General features: G+C 42.7%; 1 protein-coding gene across 1 annotated transcript in view; it reads right to left on the bottom strand.

Annotated features, from left to right (window-relative positions):
* Window positions 1-20005, bottom strand: part of igf2bp2a (insulin-like growth factor 2 mRNA binding protein 2a) — a 93424-nt gene extending 73419 nt beyond the window's left edge. Inside the window, exons 1-2 of the mRNA XM_063213995.1 lie at window positions 19669-20005; window positions 18444-18504 (exon numbers count right to left, since the gene is read on the bottom strand). Of these exons, the coding sequence (XP_063070065.1) occupies window positions 18444-18504; window positions 19669-19843 (236 nt within the window). The 5' untranslated portion in view covers window positions 19844-20005. The remainder of the gene's footprint in view (window positions 1-18443; window positions 18505-19668) is intronic.
* Between the last annotated feature and the right edge of the window lie 203 nt (window positions 20006-20208).

Here is a 20208-nt window from a genome sequence, read left to right as displayed (position 1 = left end):
CTCTGTGCCTTATACTATAGTTAAGGAGGCCGTCCATACAACAAACACCTCATTACTGCCTAGGTCGCCTGAAAGCATAAGCATGTCATTTTGTAATTCCTACAGTTGCTTTCCAAAAACGTTTATAAGCTACCTTATCAGCTTCATATTCACATGAAACCTCACATATTTGGACCTGCCCAACCTGTAGTTCCGAGCAGCTTTGTGAGCTCCACTACTAGGTCTGAGAGCATGTCGCAGGATTCAATTTCTCCAGTCAAAATATAATCTGAGCATTTATTGCTTCAATATCAACAGATTCCTTCAAAAATCTCTAAAGTGTCAATATAGTCTATAACAGTGGCAGGGGACCCCTGGGGGACCGTGAGGGGGTGCTAGGGGGGGCGCAGAAAGTTGGTAGGAAATAATGAAATAAATTAGTGAAGAAATTGAATAACTCATGTACACCAAAATAAGCCAAAAATGAGCTAAACAATATTCCCATTACATTAGTTAATTTTATATATCCTAGTGGGGCACTGACTCACCGGCCTAGACTATGGTTGTGAAAGGGGGTGGACAGGAAAAGTAGTGTGGCACGACCTATGTGAAGCAGGCCTTGGCTGGAATCTACTAGGGTATGGGGGGCCTTGGCACGGATACGTTTGGGAACCCCTGGTCTATAATATGAATCCTCAATGTGAGCTGCCATTGATATTGAAGCAATAAATGCTCTGATTATTTTTTGACTACAGAAATGGAATCCTGCTACATGCTCCCAGACCTCTGTGTGTGTTGAGCGCCACCAGGGGGCTCCAGAGCTACACACACGCACACAGGTGTCTGGTAGGAAACAGGCTACCCCTCACCCACCTACATCAAGAAAATGTTCTGTGGGAAACACTGAAATGCTGAAGTGACCTGAGAAATTGCCTACAAGTAGACCTAAAAAAAAATCACATAATCATCACATGCATGTTCAGAAGCTTCAATAATCAAGGGTGTAACACGGACATGTTGCCAAGATTCCACTCATCGAATACGCTTACAACTGGACAAAAATACTGAATCAAACCAAGATAACGCAAAACACGCCCACTCAATGCAAAAGCGTGTGCTCAAGTTGGGTCTCCTAAGGGGGCGTTGTCCCCTGCTTCTTCTCTTTTTGAGGTGTTTGCGCAAGACGTGCGCTACCGCCATCTACAGCGCTACGATGACAACCTCAGGACTCCGAAGGTCTCCTAAAGGGGCGTTCACCCGACATTAAGTGGATACCAGAAAAGAAACAAAATGACGCTTCTTGTTAGATCCACCTTCTTTGAACTGGATCTGGATTCACAATTCCTTGGACATACAGCAAGTTTTTCATGGTCATGGGTAAACGGCCGGTTACGTTGTCAGACGTGTTGCCGGTTCGACTCCCGACCCACCACTGGTAATTAACCAGTGCTCTCCCCCATCCTCCTCCTTGACTGAGGTACCCTGAGCATGGTGCCGTCCCGCCTTACTGCTCCCTTGGGGCACCATTGGGGGCTACCCCCTTACACGGGTGACGCATAAATGCAATTTCGCTGTGTGCAGTGAACACTTGTGTGCTATTTCACAATGACAATGGGAGTTGGAGTTTCCCAGATGGGCTTTCACGTCACGTCAGACTATGCTCCAGCCAATACACTCACAGGGCCAGATGTCACTAACCAAGTTGCCCTTACTACAGTGATGAGCCAGCAGAACATCTCCAAAATGATGCACATCTGTTGCTAAAACAAGTACTTTCCAAATCACAGCCTTTTAAAGTGGTACTCTCTCTTTCTCCTTTCTTCTCAGACAGTTCTTCTCAGAATACCCATGTTCCTGTTTCCAACTTCCAACTGTTTCCAACTCTCTCTCTCTCTCTCTCTCTCTCTCTCTCTCTCTCTCTCTCTCTCTCTCATTGCATGGCCCTCTGGACCTGACCAGTATGTTTGGAATCACACACACACACACACTTGTTGAAGGAGGAAAAGAGAACGACAGAGGGAAGGAAACAAAAGGCAGAAAAAAGAAACTGAAAAGACAAGAGGACTACACTGAAAGCCAAATCACTTCATCACTACACTGTGTGTGTGTGTGTGTGTGTGTGTGTGTGTGTGTGTGTGTGTGTGTGTGTGTGTGTGTGTGTGTGTGTGTGTGTGTGTGTGTGTGACCAGGGCCGCTGACAGCTTTGGCAGGGCCCAGGACAAAGACATCTGAAAGGGCCCCTCACTCAATACATACAATGTAATGAGAACCCAATTCTCCGCCCCCTCTGCCACTGGGCCCGGGACAACTCCGGGGCACACTACTACGCTGTCTCTTCAGTGGGCAGCATGTCAAGTCACAGCATGGCCGGCCCAACCCAACCCTGCATCCCCCAGCTCTGCTCCGCTTTCGTCTAACACCGGCACTGCCACAAGCACCACGCACACACACTTGTCTATCTGTCACACCTCTGAGCCACCCCCTGCCATCCCCTCCTTGTATTGCTTCTTCTCTTTCTTTCCCTCCGTTCCTGTGTCACTCGCTTCGCAGTTCGCACAATCCCTCTCCGCCTCGCTCGCTTGTTCACTCGCTTCTCACACAAAAGGGACGTGAGAGTGCCACCAACGGGCACAGAGCGGGCTGCCATCATGAGCACAGCGAGCATCCATACGGCCACAGCTCCGTACAGCCACCGAGAAATTACAATGGAGAGGGGAAGAGGAAAGCGGTTGGCTTTTTTAATTTATTTACATGCCTCCTTGCAGCGCGCGCACATACTGTGCGTTTGTGTGTGTGCCTGTGTGTGTGTGTGTGTGTGCATGTGTGTGTGTGCAGTGTGCAGTGTGCAGTGTGCGTGTGTGTGTGTGTGTGTGTGTGTGTGTGTGTGTGTGTGTGTGTGTGTGTGTGTGTGTGTGTGTGTGTGTGTGCGCTCAGGACAGGCTTGTTTGTTTGAGTCAAAGTGTGTCAGGGAATAGAATTCACCTTGTTGTCATGGAAGTGAAGCAGGCGTGTAAGCAGACTACCATGTCATAAATCTGCTGGCTGCTGATTTTTATTCTCTTCGCTTCCAGAGTCAATCCCTGTTCTGCTGAAGGGGATTTTGGTTGCATTTCAACCAATCTCTCGCTCTCTCCCTCTGTCTGTCTGTCTGTCTCTTTCTGTCTCTCTCTCTATCTCTCTCGCTCTCTCAATATTTCTTTTTCTCTCTCTGCCAGGTGATTTTCTCTGAGTTTGTTGGGTCGGGTCATACGTATAGAGAGCACAAGTCGTGACTGGCATAGCTAACTCAAATAGAGCATGTAGCGTTTCTTTAGGTGCCTCTCTCTCACACACACACACACACACACACACACACACACACACACACACACACACACACACACACACACACACACACACACACACACACACACAAGCAGGGTGCGATTTGTCGGAAAACCAGAAGGGGGGATAAGTTTCAGATTTTAAGCAATACCAATGGAATTACATTGAACTGTGATAAAATCATGTAGAAAAAGTGGCGATATCAAGACCAGAAGGGGGGAAAATCCCCCCCCATCTCCCCCTACAAATCGCACCCTGCACACACGCACACACACACACACAGCCTCCTTGCATCCCTCGGCCTACTGTACAGTGCGAAGCCTGCCAACTGGGCCAGCACCGTCACCTAGCAACATGTCTGTCGCCACCACTGCTGTGTGTTTTTTTTTTTTTTTTACTGCGAGTGCGCGTACTATTTAACAATAAGTGTGGTGTGGATAGAGTGGGAAAGAGATGGGGAGAGAGAGAGAGAGAGAGAGAGAGAGAGAGAGAGAGAGAGAGAGAGAGAGAGAGAGAGAGAGAGAGAGAGAAAGAGAGAGAAGACCGAGCGAGAGAGAGAATGTATGTTTGTGAATGTACTGCACATTACTGCACGTATTCAATGCATGCCCATGGGAAGGAAAAACGCAACTAATCACAGACGTACAACGGAGCAAACGAGGGAATGAATTCAAGTAGTCACTTGTTTCCCTTGCCTTGCCAACTTGGGAAAAAGACACTCCTCTGGGCTCACTGTATACCACACACACTGACTGAGCATATATACCAGAGAAACCCACCGACTGGATCTTGGGCATACAGTTGATGCCAACTTGCTCCTACGTAGGGGTGTAAATAGTAATCGTAATGTATCGATATATCACGATATAATCTGACATTTGAATCGAATCGTACGGTGGGGGCTGATACCCAGCTCTACTTATCTATGTCCCCCAATGACTACACCCCCCTTGGATCACTCAATCATTGCATGGACCAAATTAACAAATGGATGTCTCACAATTTCCTCCAGCTGAACACAGATAAAACTGAAGTAATTATATTTGGGAAAAGAGAGGAGAGACAAAAGATTGCTACTATCCTTGAAACGAAGGGACTGAAAGCAAGGGAAACGGTTACAAATCTTGGGGTCCTCATTGACAGTGACCTAAACTTCAACAGTCACATGAAAGCTATTACTAAGTCTGCATTTTATCACATAAAAAACGTCTCTAAATTTAGGGGCCTGATGTCTAAACATGATCTGGAGAAGCTAATACATGCCTTCATTTCTAGTACTGTAACAGTCTTTTTACTGGCCTCCCCAATAAGACCATTAAACAGCTTCAACTTGTACAAAATGCAGCAGCAAGGGTTCTTACAAAAACAAGGAAGTTCGACCACATTACTCCAATTTTAAGATCGCTGCATTGGCTCCCAGTAAGCTACAGAATTGATTTTAAGGCAATGCTACTTGTGTTTAAATCATTAAATGGAATGGGACCCACATATCTACTGGATATGTTTCAGCTGTATGCACCAACCAGGACACTAAGGTCAACGGAGAAGAATTTGCTGGTGATTCCAAAAGTCAAAACAAAGTGTGGAGAGGCAGCCTTTAGCTTCTATGCTTCAAAGCTTTGGAACCAGCTTCCAGATTACGTAAAAAATGCACCCACTATAGCTTTAAATCTAGACTCAAGACAAAGCTGTTCTCAGATGCTTTCCCCTAGCTTAAATTACATATCATTCTTTTTTTATTATTATTATTATTTTTATTTTTATGTTTTTTTATTTTTTTATTATTATTATTATTTTTACCTTACGTTTTAAATGTTTTTTGACTCTAATTTATTTCCTTCTTTCTTCCCTGATTCCTTTCATTTACATTTGTTAAAACTTTGTGAAGCAAATTGAGTTGCACCTGTGTATGAGATGCGCTATATAAATAAACTTGCCTTTCCTTGCCTTGGGGCATTCTGAAGTATCGAAAATAATCTAATCGCTGACCCCAGCTCCATAACATAATAGAAGTGGAAAAGTAATTGGAAAAAAGTCGAATCGAATCATATACGTATCGTGGGGCATTCTTAAGTACAGAAAATAATTGAATTGCATCGCATCGAATTACAAGATATCGATATTGAATCATATCGTCATGGAGGCTGTGATTTACACCCCTACTTGCTCCTCAGCTCCACAACTTAATAGACATTCTGTTCTGCACCACCTTAGCTGTTGATGTTCACGCACACACGAAGGCACGCACGCACGCACGCACAGACAGAGAGCTAGCAGTGGGTTTCCTTCTTCCACCGTGACTCAACCGGTCACAAGTAGTGAGCCTGGACAAGGAGAGCTCTGATGCGCTCCATAGCTACCTACTTCAGGCCCTTCAGTCTAGGAGAGTCAGGGGAGGCTTCACAGCTCCACAGCTTCAGTCGCCATCGCCACTGTGGCCAGGACAGGGCCACTGCTGTTGGGCAGGAAGTGAGCTCAGCAGCTGAGACAGCGTGAGCAGTCCCCACTGCAGTCTCCGTCATGAAAGACTGCGCCAAGCAGCTTCCCTGGAAACACTACGAAAATTCCCTTACTATTACTTAACAAATGCATCAGAACACAAGGGCCAGCTTTACAGAAAACGTTCAAAAAAGCATGTCTACGTTTCTTTTGGACAACACAATCATGTCTTCACAAAAATCGTTAAATTTGCCCATACATAAAATCTTTCTAAAAGGCCTAATGCTACTAATTTTGGGTTCCACAAAGCTCCACAAAACATACTGCATGTTGTTGAAATGTGCCGTGCGATACGAGGGTTTTTTCCAGTTTTATACCCAGAATTCAAGGTACATACTATCTTTACACTCCAACTTAACCCAGAGTTTTGAAGTGCACACTGCACATGCGAAAACCAATCTGTTTTCAAAAATATCTGCATACGGTGTAAACAGCTTCTCAGTTCTGGTAAGAGAAATACACTTTTAAAGGTAGTTTACATTCAACACCGGTGCAGAGACCTTGCTTTTGTCCACACTGTGATAAAGATGACTTGAAGAGGCCAAGGATGCCAAGAAATGTTGGTCTATCAAAGGAGACAGACAAAACATGCTCTCTGTAAGATTGGAGACTGATGAAGAACACAGCATATGTTTACAGCTGATCTTTCTTTCTTTCTTTCTTTCTTTGATGTTTGCTTTTTTCCAGGCAAAACATTCTCTTTTGTGGTACATTTCTGTTGGCTCTCCTTGACTCTTTCTAGCCATCTCCAGCGCTGCAGAGACTAAACTATTTGTCAGTCTGACACTAAACTGAATGCACCGACTGACCAGCGTGCTGCTGCTCACAAAGAACGGCAGCAAAAAAAAAAAATCCTGAACAAGCCGGCTCAGTCAAAACAAGTGTGACAAAGGGGACAGAGTGAAACAGAGAAACAGAAGGAAGACAAGATAGAGAGAGTGGGAGGGATGAAAAGAGAGAGAGAGAGAGAGAGAGAGAGAGAGAGAGAGAGAGAGAGAGAGAGAGAGAGCGAGCGAGCGAAAGAGTGGAGGGAGAGCGGAGAAAGTGTGAAACGGTGGCATGAGCACAAGCTGGTCTGTGGCTCGTGCCAATCCCACTGAAACAGTGCCCTCTACCAGCCCCTTGCGCCCAGTGCCCGTGCCCACTCCTGTACACCGTGCAACGCCAGCGAACCAACCAACCAGCGTGCTCTGTTGCCTGTGGATACTGACGACTTTTATCCCTCATCTCAAAGTGAAATGAGCATGATGAGTATTCATGCTGAAAGATTTAACATTTCATTTCAGAGAGAGAGAGAGCCGTGTAGGAAAAGATACATGCAAAGGGGAGGGGTGGGTGGTTGGGGGGGTTGTCATTTGTTGTTAAGCTCAAATCATAACTTAGCGCAGCCCAAAGGTGCACTTTATTATGACACACGCGAAACACACTCGCACACCACACTCGCACACACAAACAAATCATGTCAGCGTTCCCCGGAAGGTCCAAAACATTTTTCACAAAAAAACCCAATCCTTCCACAAAACATCCGACCACGCCAACTCTCTCAGAGTGTCTCTGAATGGGAGTCTAAGAGTTCGCCTCTCGTCACACGAGCCGCAACCCCGTGCTCGGTCCATTCACAGCGAAAACCACAACAAAACCCACGCTTGTGCTCCCGCTGGCCATCAGAATGTCTTTGGCTCTGCGAGCTTCAGTGACAGTCTTGTCCGTTTTCCTTTTTTCTCTCTTTCTCTCTCACCCTCTCTCCTTCTCTCTCTCCTACTCCTCCCTTCTGAGATCATTCTGTTCCCCCATGCATATGGAGGGCTGACATGTAAATGGAATCCTTTGAGAGTGGGTTTTTATGAATGAAAATGCCATGCTACTGTCAGGGCAGGGAACAGAGGAGCCAGTTCAGAGCTTCCTACGAGGAGGGGATGGACGCACATCAGTGCATTGTGCTGCAAGTTTGGATGATGCATGAGAGTACGTCAACAAAGGAAAAGCTTTTCTGTGCTTCCATAGGCAACTGTTAAATTACAAGAAAAACATCCTCCTCCTCCTCCTCCTCCTCCTCCGCGTCTTGGACAACTACTGAATCTCATCAATCAAATGTTAAAGAAGGAAAAGAGTAGCCCATGTCCAGAGTGGACAAGCTTTTCTGTATTTTCACAAACAACCATGAAATTATAAGAAAAACAGGCGTCCTTTCCCCCTGCCTATGACAATTACTGTATCTCATCAATCAAACGTCATAGAAGGGAAGACGGGGTTTCCCCCAGCACTTTCTGGCTAAGGCGGCCACCTTGACAACAACAACCTACCACCTTGAATAGGTCCCCTAAAAGCAGGAAGATTTTGTGCTGCAAATGTAGTTTCTAGAGTTGGTTTTCAGAAAATTTGAAACCATCATTTTTTTGAGGTTTTCGTATCATACAACATAGCCTTTCCAACAATGATAGCCACATGACTCTGATACCTGCTGACCCCTCACCCACCTTTTTTGCCTTTGTTTCTGACAGGACAGTGGAGGAGAGACAGGAAATGAATGGGGAGAGAGAGACAGGAAAGGAACGGCGAATAGTAACCCAGTGGCCTACCATTAGGCCACACTAGAGGAGTAACCCATGCTCTTTGTTGGCAACACTTCATTTGAAGGGGTCTGCATAGGGGTGTTCTGAAACCGGCATAACAATGACATGATACATTATTATGGTTTTGGAATGTCAAGTTGACATTGTTTGGGTGTCATGACATTCCTAAAAAACGAATGACGACATTATGACGACAACCATAAGCATCAATAATGTGTCATTAATGTTCCTGTCAGACATGGATCATGTCGTTCTTGCATTCTTAAGTAGACCCCTTCAAATAAAATGTTACCTCTATTTTTCTCTCCATGCAGTTTCCTCTTGCGGAACACTGTGTGTTGTGTGTATTTTAACCGCACAGACCAGCTCAGCATCTGCCGTTTGGCATGCTGTTGGGTTGCCATAGAAACCATAGGGATTGCCTGGATAGTAACACCACAGACGGTGTACGCCTCGCTTTCCTCTCACCCACCATATACGGAACATCAATAACCACCTCAACTTACACTTAATGAGACGGTTGGACGCCTGGCGTATTTCATTGCTATGAACTAAGCAACAGCATACTGCATCCTCGTAAGCATCGTTGGGGCAGCCGTGGGCTAGTGGTTAAGGAGATGGGCCAGCGAATCCAACCCTTCCACTCCCTCTCTCACTCCATGGTGGGAGTGAGAGGTGAGAGGTTCCTTTAAGCAAGGCACCTAAACCCAAACTGCTCCAGGGATTGTAACCAATATACTGTACTTAACCCATTGTGTCCTGGAGACACATATACAGGTTTTTCAGGATTTTGAGAATTTAGCTGTTTTATTAACTATGTGGGTATGTAAGAGCTGAATGAACACATAACAATGCAAGGGGAGGGTCTTGGCTTTAAAATGTAACTCATTTCGTGTTTATATGTGCTTCGGAGGCTGAGATATTTAGGATTTAATAGGAAGAGGGCACCCTTTCCCAAAAAGGGCTTAGGACAAAATGGGATAAAATAACTGAGTCGCTTTGGATAAAAGCGTCAGCTAAATGTAATGTAATGCAATGTAATGTTCACTCAACAGGAGATCTGTGAGTCATTACTGTGGTACAAAGAGCAGGATGAACAAGCTTAAGAGATCTTTATCATAACCAGAGGGACAATATGCCCTCGTCCAGTACATATTTAACACTATTCATTACATAAAACTTAGCTGACGCTTTTATCTGCAGTGACCTACAGTTATTTACAGGCTATTTGTTACAGTCCCTGGAACAGTGTGAGGTTAGGTGCCTTTCTCAAGGGCACTTCAACAATGCATGGAGGTGTAGGGAGTGGTACAGGTGGGATTCGAACCTGCAACCCTCTGATCTTAAGATCCCTTCCCTAACATTTAGCACAGGGCTGCCTCAACGTCATTTACCTTAAATCTACTATGGTTTTTGTGCTGCGCTTTGTGCTTGCCTATTAAAAATGACACTGTCCGCACATATTGTGATACCATTACAGTGATGTGAACTGTGCATTAATGAAATAGTACTTACTTGCTCAAAACATGAAAACCATAGAAATCATGACTATGTAATAGGGGTGTAACAATATTGTATCGAGCCGAGAAATCGCAATACGCAGAGCCACAAGCATGTATCGCAGTGCAAGAAGGTGGAATTGTGACACACCCTTTCAAAGTTCTGTTACCATTTGGTCCAGAAAACAACCACATGATATGAGGTGACAGTGCTCCCAAGCTTCAAGTCATTATTATTTTTATTTTTTTTAATAATTATTATTATTTTGTTTTTATGCAAATTAATCATTTATTTTTAATTATTTATTATTTATTTATTTTTAATCAAGGGTTGTATCGAACTGTGGGTAAAAAAAATCGCAATACGAACCGAACTATCGGCCAGGTGTATTGTTACAGCCCTATTATGTAACCATTGAGGAATCATGGTAGATATTCATAAGGGCATCTCTTCCTATGTGGTGAGAGGAAGACATGACCAATACCTCGCTGCGTATGGCACGCTAAGGTATCCACCCCCCAAGACATCCTCTTATTGCCCCCTTTTGAGTGTCGAGTGCAATGGCATCCCCACGTCACCCAAAGGAAGCAACCCCAACGCATATACGTCAGATGACCAGCTAATTATTGATTGCAGTTATGTAAATATCTGCAAGAAAGGAGTGGAGAGGACAGGAGAGGAGAGCAGCTGCTGAAGCTTGGGCTCGCCTGTTGAGAGCTCAGCATGGCACGGCACAGCACACAGGCAGGCAACACTCTTTCACTTCACTCCATCAGAGCCATGATGTCGTGACATCTCTCTTGATTTTTTTGAAGAGGTGAGAGTGAATCAGTGAATAAGTATGACAACCGATCTGCGTATTTGAAGTGTTCTGATGTGACTTATCTGCTCATCCTCACATTATGTTCGATAGGCGACAAAACTTTTGTCTTGTGAAAATCTGCCCTGTCTGTGTTCATTAAAAGGGTCAATCTTTCTTTGGTGCATGCAATTTATTTTTGTACATGCATTTTCATTCGGGAGGGTTGCAGCTTTCATACGAGTGACATCTGAAGCCAAGTGATTAATTGAAAGTCAGGTTATTAGCTGTTATTCCAAACAGATGGATAGGCGACAACACTTTTGGAGACGACTATAGATCGTCTTGCAGTGAGGATGTTTTACTATCAGTATCAGAGTGATGATTACTTACTTAGTGTTGTTGTCTTCGCTTTTATTCTTTACATTATTGTATTCCAATTGTGTAGGCTACTTTATGAGAGTGTCATCAGAATGTTTACATTATACTGATTGCTAACTACAAATTACAAGTATATAAAATACCTGATATTGTTTTTTGTCATTTTTATTTTTTCAATGGAAGGTCATGATGGAAAAAAAAAACGATATCAAGATTTTATGTTAAAAAAAAATGTGGTATGAAATTTTTGGCTTACTGCCAACCCCTAGGACAAGGTATTCTCTCCAAAGAAGGACATCAGAGTCACATATGGAGTTCTTTTACAACATTAGTTGTAAATCAATGTGGTATCAATGGAATGACTCAGAAACAAGTGAGGTAAGAGTTGACATATGATGTACTACATCAAGTAGTGACACTTAGGGGTTGCAATCCCTGAAGGATGAAACCAACATCAGTGCACTTCAAAGTAAGACTGATTGGCGCACTTGTGTACTTCGGGCACTATGTTTCAGTGCGTAACTATACACCATAAGCACTGAAACATGACCACTGAAGTGCACAAGTGCACCATTTGAGATCCAGCGTGAGACTTGCCACACACACAGACTCCTTGAGCTCTCGGCTCCAGCTGTCTCCCATTTCTACACCACCAACACCACCACACTGCCCCCCTTTGCCAACTGCTCCCACTGCCCAGAGGTGGCATCGTGAGTTGGGCACCCCACTGCCATGCTCAGCGCTACTCTGCCAGCGCACTCGGCACTCGCAATGGACTGCACAGGGGGTGGGGAGTGGGGGTGATGGGACACTCACTCTCTCTCACTTCTCTCAACGAGCTCAGCTCAGCTTTCGAGCCTGCCTGTGGCACAGCATTACGTCTTGAAGAGAACACACACTCACACACACACACACACACACACACACAAAAGCAATCGCACACTCCCGTGACTTCTTGCCGAGCTCCGCTCTCGTGCCTGCTTGCCCAACCTGCCCCAGTGCAGTCCGTCCACCCCTCAGCTCTCGGTCTCGTGCCCGTTGTGCCCACTTCTCCAGCCCTGCCCTGCCCTGCCCCCCTCTTTCTGCTAATTGCTGGGCACTGGGCTGGCTTCTTGTTTTTGCGGAGGAGCAAATGTGAACAGCACGGCTCCTTGGTGCTTCGCAGGCTGCCATTATGCAGTGGCAACAACACGCACCACTGTCGTCACCTCTGCCACAGTGGACATCCCCTGCACGCAGCAGCTGGATCCCCTTTCCTCCCACCTTCTCTGGGTGGAGATATCTCTCTCTCTCTCTCTCTCTCTCTCTCCTGTTTGACAGACACTGGCCAGCTTTGAAGTGAGGAATTATTCCTTTTTTAAAAAGACACCAAATTCAACTCCCTGTGGTTTATAGATGGTGATAAACAACTGCACAGGCAAATCTAATGTACAGTCATAGTCACAGTCACATCCCTCTCCCTCCCTCCCTCCCCCTCTCCCTCTTCCTGTCAAATTCTGTTTCCGTGGTAATCCTCTCCTCCCCAATGACTGGAGTAGTAAAAAGATAAATGGATTATGGGAATAAATGAAAGAAAAAGCACACTGAACATTTCTACTGAACTGTAACAGTTGGCAGTGTTAGGAGACGGAAGGAATATGCTTGTAGATACTTGGTGTCAACAAATGAACAATTCTTTCCACGTCAAAATTTCAAACCCCTCCCCATCCTATCTGATTCTTGAGCAGCCATGGGTATAGCACAGTATCATATCATTCCTAAATAACAAAAGCAAAAAATGACATTGTTTTGTTTCTGCAAACTATGTCAAGGTCTTACCTATGGTATATGAGATAGTGTGTCGTCCTGTCTCACTCAGTAATTTGAGTAAAAACCTGCATTCCCCCCGGAGTGCGCTCTGCAGTGCGAGTATGTAAGTACAGTGCGCCTAGAGCGCAGCTGAGGGAATTGAGGGGAGAGGTCACAAATTTAAGCCTGGATTAAAATTTATCCTTTGAATAATATATATATATACTATACTGAGCATCCCCAACAGGTTTTAAGGCTAGCCCAAACATCTACATATGTGTTTAAGATGACGACAAAAAAAATACCTGTGCGCAATAATTTCATTTGTAGACAAGTGTCTTTTGCACTGAATGACAGCACTATGAAGTAGGGGTGGGCGGTAACCGCGGTATAATATCGTGTGCGGTATTTTTTCATCAATGATAGAGATTTTGTGTCATACCGTCTACCGCAATAGCGGATTGAGTCCTGCACACTCGCAGAGGAATAACAGCAGCACAGGCATTTCATTAAAAACTACTCAATACAAAATGTGTAATGTATGCTACAATTGTTTGCAATTGTATGTTATGCCAAAACATTTCAATTCTGGAGTGTAAATTTACTTTTAAGGCTGAAAAAGTTTAAAAATGTGTTTTCAAATTATTTGAATGACAAGAATTCCCACATAGATAAAACAACGTCTGACCAGTCATTTAAAAAAATAAAATGCAAAAAGCGGTCTTTTGGTCATTTAGCCACAAAACGCTTATTTTTTTCATATTATACACAATGTACAATACCGTGATATATACCGTGGCTAAAATTATACCGAGGTATACATTTTTGGCCATACCGCCCACCCCTACTATGAAGTTCATGGAGAAGCACAGGTTTTAACACATGCCTGAAATGACCTCGAGAGTGAGTGAGTCTATTTGAAGTGACTCAGACTCAGACAGATGTAGAGACAAACAGATGAGGAGAGGAGTCATTCATAAGCAGAAACCCAATACGGAAATAAGATCAACGTGCCATGCAGCTTATGAAGGGGTGATTTTAATACAAAACATCATTATCATGGCCAGCATGGACACATAAAATAGCCTAAATTCACACCTGTTACAGCTGAGGTTTTGGCTCAGAATCACAAAGAGAACTTGCCGTACTACAGTACAGAGGTGTGTAAAGTAAAAGTAAAAGTACTTTTATTGATGTAATTACAAGGTTAGTATAATATCTTATACAGTTTGCACACCAGTTACTCCACTGTACCTAAAGAGGTAGATACACTTTTTCTCCAGTGCATTCCCTGTCATTGCTTCTTCCGTCTCTCGACAAACACACACCCACACCCACACACAAGACAACACACACATATCCAGAATCCAGATTGAGTTCAAAGGTTCGTATCACTTTATTATTTTGGCAGTTACCAGTTAAGTGCACATGAGAACAAAAACACCCAGCTCTTTCCCCCTATTCATTTAAAGTTTTGGTGTTGTAAGCCACAAAGCAACTCTATGCCCAAATGCTTCCTATTGAATCATTATTGAAATATGTATATTACACACAATGTCTGAATGTCAGAAAACAACACTTTACCTTAATATAATGTATAAAACTTATCCTGAAATACCGTAGCTGGGAATGTACTTCCATATGCAAATGATTTACTGACTTAGAGATGACACATCCATGCATTTTTTTTTTCTTTTCCTTACTACTCACCAAAGGCATTTCATAAAATCCATGCATGACTCAAAATCAACCCCCAAATGACATGTAGTTACCCTTTGGCGGACATGACTACATTTTCCAGTGTGAACCCGAATCTAGAGCAATTTGTCCAGAGTAGATCTTTATTCAGATATCGATACTGATTGTAAAACAGATATCACACAATGTCCTAATTCCTACATAGCTTTCGTTTAATGGCCATTTTTTTCTTAAATTTGGTTAGATTTTGTTTCCACTAAATATAAATTTTGATCAACTCGAATTTATCATTGTAGAAATGTCTCCTTTGACATTATTTGACATACAATTATTTACTGCGGAAGGGAGCACTCCACCAGTTTAAGTCGAATTTAATATTCTGACCAGTGCTGCCTTTTATATAGCAATTTTACATTCACCAGGCAATAACTGTTCATCTTAAACAAATAGGTTTGCCTGCATGCCTTATTAGTAGTGCAAACAACCACGAGTATGGAAATAATCAAGCAGCATAATTTAAATCTGTGCACACAAAGATTGAAATAGCCATATTGTAAAACCATACTCCACTTCTCATTTTGTAACCAGACAGCAGCATAGTAAATTACACATAATTTCAAAAGGCAGATTTAGCTAGAACTTGGTAAGTATTGAATGATTCTGCCCTCACATCATTAGTGAAATAACATTGACAAATAACGAATAACATTGTAAGATTCTATTTTCAGTAAAATACAGGCAATTCAGACACCCATTAAAAACCTTAAATATTAAAATACTACCTAGTTTTTCCACCTTTCTTTCGCCTTTTCTCTCTGGCTTTAGTTTTGACACACAGAAATAGATGTTTACTTTCTCTCAAAATAAAGTATTGCACTGTCATTCAATAATGGAATACATTTAAACAAGTGCAATCTGGTCTAAGACTATATCTGCATGTCATGTCACATTTTAAACTTGACAATTCTGAAGGCTATTTGTTGATTCAACAACACTACAATCAGCACATCTTGCAATGACAGATTTACGGTGGAAGGACCAAATTAAAGTGTCTGATCTGTTACAGCTACTGAACAATTTTGAAATATGACGTATTTTAAGCTACTGAAGTAATTCCATTTAAGACAGCCATAACTGAACTAGAAGGCTCCAATAGGAAAGCACCTCCACACTCATATGACACAGCCTATCTATCCTGGATGGCAGTGCCCCCTATTGTACTGTGTGCACCACATACATTCTATCCTCCATAAAGACACATGTTTCATCAAGCCTCATATTTAACGGCCAAAATATAGTGCAAGAAAGACAGGAAGGTACTTGGGGGGAGGGAAGAAATTTGTGTCTGTTATTCAAACAGAGGGGCCCACAAACTGGTGACCAAAAGACTATTTGTTCAGGGAAGCACCAAGTAAAAGCTGTTTACATTAACTGCATAAATGTCCACAGGCAGCAACGTTTACCATTTCCAACAAAACAAGCCATAATACAGTTTGCATCATTATTCAACACATTTAATTTTAACCCAGATCCTGCACAGACAAAATATTCATTAACACCACCCATTTGTTATTGTAAAACAGTGTGAAAGTCCATCTCATGTTATGAGAACATGCTATTCAACACAGCTTTATACAATGTAGATATAGGCCTAGTTCTCCACTATAAATACTCATTTTTCCCATCATAATCATTGGAAATGAGCAACTATTTGTTAAGCATCACACATTATGCCGCAAAAACAGTGTTTCTCCCTGCTATAAATCCAGAAGACTGAATCATAAGTGTTACATTTATTTTGAACATTGTAAATTAATGAAAATGTAACTACATGTACTGAACAATGTGCCCATCATGTTGATATGAAATGAAAAATGCATCAACCTAAATAACCAAATAGGATCAACTGGCGTAAACACAGACTGCAACTATTCACAGAAAAACAAATGTCATTACATTAACTAAGCCATAATTGCCAGTCATTTTTTTCCAGAATGGCCTGCTTGTAATGGTGGAATGGTGACAGAGAGCAAATCCCTATTATTTAAAGCAAATTAAAAAATACATATATTACCCGTCCATTCCTTGATTTAAAAGCTGTTTATATCAAATACCACAGAAAGACAGGAGGAGTTGCGCAGCAATCTACAGGTCAATGTTTCGCCCAAACACAGTTCTATATTGACCTTATCTAGGAAGGTCACGACGACAATGAAAACAAAAAAATCTTAATAGGCGAGCTCATGATAGGCCAGCTCATGATAGGCCATGCGCCACACACGTAACCAAAAATACTAAAAACGCATTTTATCCGTCCTCTCAAACTATATTAAAATCGTTTGCTTGTTTCTTGTCAATTACATTTTCTAAACAGTTATTTATCCAGGTATTCGTGTTCTTATAGGCCAGTGTTAACAAAACAGGGCCTAATTTGCTTAATTGACATGCCTAGAGCAAGACATGCGTATTGCGTACTGCATATTTTCCCTGCTGTCCATTTCTGCTGCGTAAAGGCAGCGCACCCCACAAAACGCTAAAACTACATGGTTGAGAAAAGGTAAAGTCGTTTAACCTACGGCAGTTAGGTACATAGTTAATGTTACTGGTCAGGGTCAATCAAAACTGGGTGTGAGAGAAAGGAAGCGCAAATTCTCCTGATCACCCGTGTCGACGCTGCACACAGAGCAAGCTGAATGGGGGAGAGGTTTGAAGGGCGTAGGCTATTTCTCCACCATGGCCGCCTCTTCCACATCAAGGCCGTGGCCATTTTAACTCAAATATGCATGAAGGAGACTAAACGTATTTTTTTCAAGAAAATCCATACTTTATACCACATTGAACACCCACGTGTAACACTGGAACAACTTTAGCATTTTACAAACGTATAGATACGCCTTTATTGTCCTAAGCAGGGAAAAAAGAAATATCCCTGCTGTAATATATCGGCGAGCCATGAGTTATCCAAACAAAACAATCTATGTCCAACACATCCACTTCCATAGCCACAGAGTCATGCATTAACTTCAGATGTTCTGTGCTATGCGCTACCCAACCCTGCTCTGTCACAGGACTCAAGCATGTGCACGGAAGAAGTACATACAGGGGGAGTCACGTGACCAGCGAGGCCTAGAACTAGCCATTTGCCATGAGGTCACGCTAAGAAAAACTACGCAACATATGCTGAGGCAGGCGTTACACTTGAAAATGATATGAACAACCAAATGAAGATGGGCGAAAATGTAATGCATGGGCAAAATAATTGTAACGCATGCGTCATTCTGATTAGGAGTCTCCACGCTCACCATGAAGGCCCAAACGAGCCACAGTGTGCAGGGGTAAAACAGCAGGCAACGTAATGTCCATTTGGATACAATCACATATTAAGAATCATACTGCAAATGAAAAAGAAAAAAAATACTATAAAATAATACGTATAGTCTACGTCCAATATTTGGATTTTCGGCTTTGTGTGTGCCTTCAATGCAAAATGCGTAAAATGTGTATACCCCACACCAAGCAATAGGGAACATCATGACAAACATCATCCTACAGAATTTGACATGTAGGCCTACATTTAAACCATTGCTGTGGATAAGGGATGATACAAAATATTACCTAGATAGATGGCTTAGCCATGTTAGGCCTGGTTGTTATTTTCAACATTGTCCAATGTACAGTAGGCCTATATCTTAGTCTACACTTATTTTGAAACCCTTATTTTGAACCAGTTTATTATAGCGCATGTTAAACATCACAATTTCGCCATAACGGTGACAAAACATCGGCGACTAAGTCCACATGGACCTGTTAACAGACTTCAAATAGGCCACAGCGAAAACAAACAAGCAAGCAGTTTGTAGTGCAGTAAAATGAAAACATTAGTTATCAAGTAATGAAATTACCTTAGTTTTTTGGGAACAGAGTAGTCTACCTCAATCACCTTCCCATGCAATTCAACTTTTCCTGAGGGGAAAATGGAACAGATAGTACCACCATTAATCACACGCAGTCTTTTAACATGTAAACATTTCCTGAAAGACAATATGAATTTATAGCGCTATGGAGTACGCATTGTTCTCATCATCACCGTTACGCACAACAGTGTTATGGTATAGCTTGCCATATATTAACTAAATGTAAAAGGCTTAACTCTTCAAGGAAGACACGACAGAGTACTCTGATCCATACCCATTCAACACTTAACAGTGGGCTTCAATGTGTGCAACGTTGAATAAATAGCTCATTGGTGAGAAGTTTTGAAACCATATTTTGTAAAATCGGCGCCAAATACTAGAGCTCCTAGTTAAAAGCTTACGATGAGGTATGGGCAGCCATGCTTTCCACTCCCACAAACCACACAGCAAAGAGGATACTTTTTTTTTTTTTTAAGAATGGCACATCAAAGAGGACAGATTTGTACCCACGAAGATATGGCGTTCTCTGCTTTGCATCTTTACATCGTGTTTCTGAAGCTCTGGCGGTGCGAAACACATCCAGGGCGAACGGAGGTGTTTTCCATTTTCGATACTATTATGTATGAGTGGCCTGGCGCAGCTTAGAATTGGGATCTCACCTCGTCCCCCCAGCTACCTGTTTATTAGCACTTTGCTCCGGACCCCCATCACCTACCCTCAAGACACCTCGTAAAAACATACATAGGCATCATAGGAACATGGATATGACATATTCTTTCACATTAGTTCAGTCGGTTCTTTTCAATAAAATCAAGATAAAAAATAACTGAAAAATAATTATGCCTACCCCGAACATCAGACCATCCCATACATTCCTATGGCTGATTGGTAACAAGCCCCAGTCAACACACAGAATGCTTCTAAAATGTAGACGCGAAGCGTAAGTGCCTTGCAGTGCCTCGCTTATCATAAAAACGCATTGCATAGTGGTTCTATAGGATTTGGAAATTTGCACATATTTGCGTCCATGGTATCTATGAGAACCCCAGCGCTGATGTAACGACGCACAGTCCCGGGCGGAATACTGGTAAGGTAACCACAATTACTTTGCTTTTTCTTTTCAAATTAATGTGCCTACGCAGAGGTTACACACTCAAAGCCTCGACAACAGACATGGTAGCTTTGCTGCCTTTAGAACTGCAAATGCACTTACCAGATAGAGTTTCAATCGCTTTAATGGCCCAGTTCTGGTCGGGGAAGTCCACAAAAGCATAGCCGGATTTGAGCAGGACCTGATCGGCCACTGGAAGCTTCCTCTCGCCAAAGAGCTGCTTCAAGTCCTCGACGGTAACCGAAGGACTCAAATTCCCAACATATAGTTTGTTCATGATCTAATAAAATCCCGAAGAAGTAGTTGCAGTGGAAGTAGTGAATTGGACAAAATGGCGAAACAATAAGAAAATAAAAAATAAAATAGAAAATTCTGCTGAAAAGCAGCAATCACCCCCCAGATCCAGTCGACCCCCAGCTACAACTCGGTTCCTGGTCAAACTCTTTTTACTGGTATTGAAAAAAAAGTGTCGTTACGACGCTACTCTGGAGCCAACAAGCGCCGCCTCTAAATAAATTCACTCTTATACATCAGAAAAATTGTTTCGATGTGTTTACGGAATCCATCCTATTCTTTTATGTAGATGTTTGCGTATTTATTACCAAAGACAAGTGGGTATGAATTTCAGCTCTGAGCACTGAA

The sequence above is a fragment of the Engraulis encrasicolus genome, chromosome 13 (assembly GCF_034702125.1).
Source record: "Engraulis encrasicolus isolate BLACKSEA-1 chromosome 13, IST_EnEncr_1.0, whole genome shotgun sequence".
In the NCBI taxonomy this organism is placed as follows: domain Eukaryota; kingdom Metazoa; phylum Chordata; class Actinopteri; order Clupeiformes; family Engraulidae; genus Engraulis; species Engraulis encrasicolus.
This window is presented reverse-complemented; position numbering and strand designations above follow the sequence as displayed.